The following is a 5,556-nucleotide window of genomic DNA, read 5'->3' as shown; positions in this document are numbered from 1 at the left end:
GGCAGTTCTTTACTGAGTCTTTAAGATAGGCCGATATGAAAAGGTCAAACGGGTTTAAATCGGGAAGTCGTGCTTTCCACACAACTGATCCACCACGACCTACCCACCTTAAAGCAAGAATAGCGTCAAGATAAGCTATACCAGAAGGAGATAAAGGGGAAGGATGACACTGCCCATATGCTATAATGCTTTACGAGTGTAACAACAGTTCGACCAACCTCGTATTTCGTGATTTTTTCCATGAAATCGAATTAAAACGAATAACATGTTTTAACCAAAAACTAGTTGAATTAAATTGATGTAAGTACCTCCTGTTCCTTTATGTCTCCTGGTACGTTTTGCACTCTCTCACGAGTTTGTCCAAGTTGAATTTGTCCGTGTTCTCGTAAGAGTCGGTCAACAGCGGGGTGTGTGCGTCGAGCTGGTAACGGTCTTTGAGGGAACTGTACTCGGTACAATCTTTGAGCTTCTACTCTATTTCCAGCCCTCACAAATAGGCTTAATTACAGACCTACGTTCTTCTCAAAGCTAATATAATGTGAAGATTTAAAATATGTTTGTACCGCACACATCTTAGTATTGTATATTTTTTACGTGTTTTGAAAATGTTGACTAGTGGAAAAACCCTGAGAGTATATTGGTTTGCAGTGAGCTAAAGGGATAATAGCTACTAGTTATGTAGAAACAGCTAGAGCAAAAACACGAGAACCACCAATGGTCTAGAGAGTGAGGAGTAAAAACGCGAACAAGTAAAGAGACCAAGAAGTGGGGGAGAAAACTAAGCTTTATTGGGGGAAAATATGCGGTACTTCGGCCGATAGGCCTTCAAGGCGAAAAAATTTATTAGGACTAACCGACAATTTGAAAATGTTTAAAAATATTAAAGACGCGCGTATTTAATATTTAATTTTTTTTTTAAATTGTACCGTATTTTCCCCCCAATAAAGCTTAGTTTTCTCCCCCACTTCTTGGTCTCTTTACTTGTTCGCGTTTTTATTCCTCACTAGTTATGTAGCATTGGCAAATTCCCGGATGCATGAAGCTGGGGCAGGTGTGTGGTGTATTATCCGCTTTAGGTCTAACTAAGGGGCTCCCAGTTTGAACCAAAATATTGTTGAAAACGAGACTTTTCAGCATTGTGAAAGTTATGACTTTCTTAAAAACATTTACTCTTAACTTTTACTACATATATAAGGTCTTCGAGCAAACACAAATACGCTAATCTCGAACCAAATATATCTTCGAGTTAAAAATTAATTAAAATAACCAGAAATTCCAACGATAGACCTGATTCGTCCTATTTGGAACTCATTAGTACCGTGCAAGAAATCTAAACATTGTTTTTCTGAAAACAGCGACGAACAAAGTGTTAGCTTACACCATAAGGCGCATTTCAAAATTTAATAGATTTTTAACAAACGTAGGAATAGGAACCGTAGGTGAAAATAAACAACTAATTGAAATTAACAATTAACTGAACTACTGCTATTAGAAACGACAACATGTTTGAGCTTTAGTACGGATTCTACGACAGCATACGTTCCATTATTCCTCTTTTGAAAGTTACATTCACTTCGACGCCTCTTACACCAATACAGCGATACACTGCCCAAGGAGTAGCATTTTAAGTTCCCCGCTGTTATATCTATCGGAGTAGTTTAAACGCTTATGCCCGAATTATCGTCTTAATAATATAATTGCATAAAAAATTGTTATATTTATTCCAGACAAATTTATTTCGAAGCCTCATTACGAGTCGTCTGTCATTCAGTAGTAATTATGAGCAAAGTGGCCACATGGTATAATGAAGTTCAGTGCTTAGCCTCTTTTTTACTTCAATTATATAATATAATCTTAACAGCTTCAAAGTCCTACCAAGACTAACGTATTCAATAACGTTGATATTAAAATTAAGGTAAAATTTAAAACTCATACTTCAAGAAGTAGAAGAAAGCGAACGATACTAAATCAATGAAAAACCAATTAAATTGTAGTTACATTATTTACATTCGAGGGATATTTCTTAAATGATGCTACTATAGATATGCTTCAACCACACTTTCCAATTCCCTAAATATTAGAGGTTTTCTTTGGCTGTAAGTGGAATTGCTTATTCACAAGAAGGGTACCACTTTCTATGGCGAGCGCCACATCGATAGCAGGAGACGAATCTCAAGCTATGTTGAACACGAATGACTGACACTGCGGCTCGTAGTACGGGTAGCCCGTCAGGTGTACTTTTCTCCAGCCGTGGCTCATTGGAGCGGACGATTCAACGACAGGATTGCAGGTGGCTTCGGTGGTCTGTTAGATTTAGGCAAAGAGTTTTTCTAAGGAAGGCTTACACTGATCAAAGCGTGGACATAATAACATGGATAGGCCAATGTTGGATTTAGTAGGAACAATATTCCGTTGTAATATTCCCTATTTTTCCAATTATTGGCACTAACAGCAGAAACAGACGCCATCACGATAATAAATAATGAAGGGATTTTATCCGCAAAATGTATAGATGGTGATAGCGTCACGTTTCAAAAAATAGTTTTCATAGCTCAAAGGCAGAGTAAGCCCTCCTTGTCTTTCCTCCATGGTAAGGCCTATACTGGTCAAAGCGGGGACATAATAACATGGATAGGCCATTGTTAGAATTAGTAGGAATAATATTAAATTTAAGTTGTCCATGAGCCACTGAGTCAGTGACTTCCGTGAAATTCGAAGTCGTTTCGTTAAATGAGCTACCACCGTCCGACTGACGAACCGACTCATTCGTAGATAGAATAATTGTTCCTTCGTCAGTCGCCCTTGTATCAGATGCAGTTAGATTTAACGACGGCTCAACGGATCGTTGCTTGGTAAGAAGCACCGGGTATTCTAAAGAGGGAACGATATTTATAGATTAACTGTAGCTGCATGGTTTTTATTTTCTGGTATTAAAAGAGTTAGATACCACTTACCGGTTTCATTTTCGGATGATGAATCAAATGTGCTAAATCTTAAGTTATCATAAAATCCCCCTTCGCTGGTAAATACCAGTTGAAAAAATGCGCTTGTGATCAAAATTTTAAAAACTGAACCTTTCATGACTGTAATTTCGAAGTGCAACTATAATAATTTAGCTTTGAAATAATAAACTTTGTGAATTGTATTTATTTATATACTAAACATTTATTTTTTAATCTGGATATAAAAATAAAATATAAATATTGCTTAGTGATTTGATCGATAATAAAACTATCAAGTATAAAAAATATTTTTTCCCGTTAAAATATATATTTTTTTACTTTCATAGGCTCAGATAAATAACCACATAATATTGATTTATTTCTTCAGAATTGACATTTCTGAACTAAATAGATCGATTCCAAAACTGAGTGGCTGTAAATTCCTTTAACTTTTTGTTCTGAAATATCACTTAATCTACGTCATAACGCTGTCTCCTCAGTCGCCTTCCCGTAAAGCTGAATTTCAATATGGCATTGGCTCAAACACATTTTTCGCAAAGTTATATCAGATCATAAGAAGTGATTTGATTCACAGTACCTAGACTTTCAACTGTGTGGAAATGGGCGATCTTGTTTTTGTTAATAAATAACAAATCCCAAAACCAAGATCATTTATTAAGGTGTTGTTGTAGCTATGGACCGAAACTCTACCAACGTCGTTATTGAAAAACAGTGAGAAGTCATTTGAAAAATAAATTAATGCCACCACAATAATTGGAAAAGTTTCGCCTATTTCATAAATTTTAGTTTTTATGTAGCCTGCTTTCGTATCACAATTTAAATATTTTAAATTATTTTAGAATTTATTTAACTCTTAAATATTAGGTGAAACCCAACTATCATTTTATAAGGCAAAAACAACGCGACTATTAAAAGGAAAGGGTAAAATTTCTTTAATTTAGAAGTAGAGTACGAATTGCAAAAAAAAGATATATGAAAAAAAAAGATGTAAAAGACTATACTTTTTTGAACAAAACAATAGGCTATCTGAACACCAACTTGGGGTTTTTTGGCCACTGAAAGAGCTATATGGACAACGTCTCCAAATTTCCGATCATAACAACGGGCTAAGTGGATACCATTTAGGGGTTTTGTCGACGCCCTTGATAACTTTTGCCCCACAAGCAATTTAACCCGGTCACCTGCTAATGGCTTCGCAAGTCTGTGTGTCCTTGGGTATCAGCTTAGCAAATTAGCTGATTTAAATTGAAAAATTCAGATTTTATCAACAAATCAAATTGTTTTCCATAATTGTTTAAATCATTTAAATTTCTCGAGAAAGTAGTATAATAATTTGTAACTCGATAAAATGTTTTAATGTTTAGTTTAACGCGTTGTACAATTTAAAGTTAAAAAAAGAAAATGTGCAGTTACTATTATTCCTTGAACCCGATTGGTTCCTTTTACTAAGCATTTGGTATTTTACCGTTAAAGATAAGAAAAAGATTACTAGTATCAAAATTGAATATCGTTTTTTCCAAGTACAAATTTAACTAACACCTGTTAGTAATCGCTGACACCGGTTTCCTACTGTACGCTTTTTTCTCGTTTCTGGTTTTGACGTCCCGATCGTTATCGGTTCCTCACCGAAGTCATCGGCTGGAAGAGTCTTTTTTCCGATGACTGATGTCATTACTGACGTAAATCTACTGTATTTTTGGAGATAAGTTCATTTGCACATAGTTTATTGGAGCGAAGTGGATTTATTTTCTGGCGAAAATTTATAATTCTGAGTACGCGGATATGCACCTGATGTACGGGCCGGCTCAGCGAAATAGAGTAGAAGCCCAAAGATTGCACCGAGCACAGTTGTTGGAGATAATGCGATGAGGTTTCTCGACCCGCAATGCATTTACCCTGATAGATTATCGGGAAACGCCTTTTTTACTAAGTAACCCGATAATCATGTTTTTTATTAATGCGTATATAATAACTGCTTTATTATTGCAACTTGTCTCATTAGCTTCGCTCATTTCGGTAGTACAGTTCTAACTTTAACGTTATCTTCTAACTCTGTATATATATGTAAATAAACCAGTTCTCGTAATTTTATCCTCGTCGTCATCCTTTCGGGAGCTTTGCTGTTTGCCGTTGAGCAATTACTTCAACAACAGTTCCCTCAAAGACCGTTACCAGATCGACGCACACTCCCCGTTGTTGACAGACTCTTGTGAGAGCACGGACAAATTTAACTTGGATACACTCGTGAGAGAGTGCAAAACGTACCAGGAGACCTGACGGAACAAGAGGTATTTACATCAATTTGATTCAACTAGTTTTTGATTAAAACATGTTATTCGTTTTAATTCGCTTTAATGGATTTAATTAATATTTACTCTACGTTGTCACCATTGTCGAAAACGGTCCTGGAACAAGAACCCTGTGAGTTGGGAAACAATTGGGTGTAAATCACGTTATGGTTTGGTGAATTCTGCAAGATCATCAATTTAACCCGCATAGAAACGATAAAGCGCATGTGGTTTTGCATAATGGAGCTCCAATCCATTTTAGCAGCGACGTATAGCTTTTTATATTGACGCTATTCTTGCTTTAA

The 5,556-nt window shown here is 36.0% G+C and overlaps 1 protein-coding gene across 1 annotated transcript; it reads right to left on the bottom strand.

Moving 5' to 3' along the window:
* Nucleotides 1–2,545: 2,545 nt before the first annotated feature.
* Nucleotides 2,546–3,105, bottom strand: LOC149940491 (uncharacterized). The gene is made up of 2 exons (XM_090179282.1): nt 2,955–3,105; nt 2,546–2,871 (listed from the first exon to the last, which is right to left on the bottom strand). The coding sequence occupies exons 1-2, from the start codon at nt 3,079–3,081 to the stop codon at nt 2,546–2,548; spliced, it is 453 nt and encodes a 150-aa protein (XP_090035408.1). The 5' UTR covers nt 3,082–3,105.
* Nucleotides 3,106–5,556: the final 2,451 nt, after the last annotated feature.

Source organism: Leiobunum rupestre, chromosome 6 (assembly GCF_980474605.1).
Source record: "Leiobunum rupestre chromosome 6, qqLeiRupe1.1.hap1, whole genome shotgun sequence".
Classification (NCBI taxonomy): domain Eukaryota; kingdom Metazoa; phylum Arthropoda; class Arachnida; order Opiliones; family Sclerosomatidae; genus Leiobunum; species Leiobunum rupestre.
Note: the sequence above shows the minus strand (reverse complement) of the source record. Positions and strands in the feature narration are given on the sequence as shown.

What these genes read in the sequence shown, in the direction of transcription:
- LOC149940491 (XM_090179282.1), bottom strand. Translation starts at nt 3,081, where the DNA reads ATGAAAGGTTCAGTTTTTAAAATTTTGATCACAAGCGCATTTTTTCAA. An exon ending in ATCATCCGAAAATGAAACCG is followed by an intron (nt 2,872 to 2,954) that starts GTAAGTGGTATC and finishes TTCCCTCTTTAG; the next exon opens with AATACCCGGTGCTTCTTACC.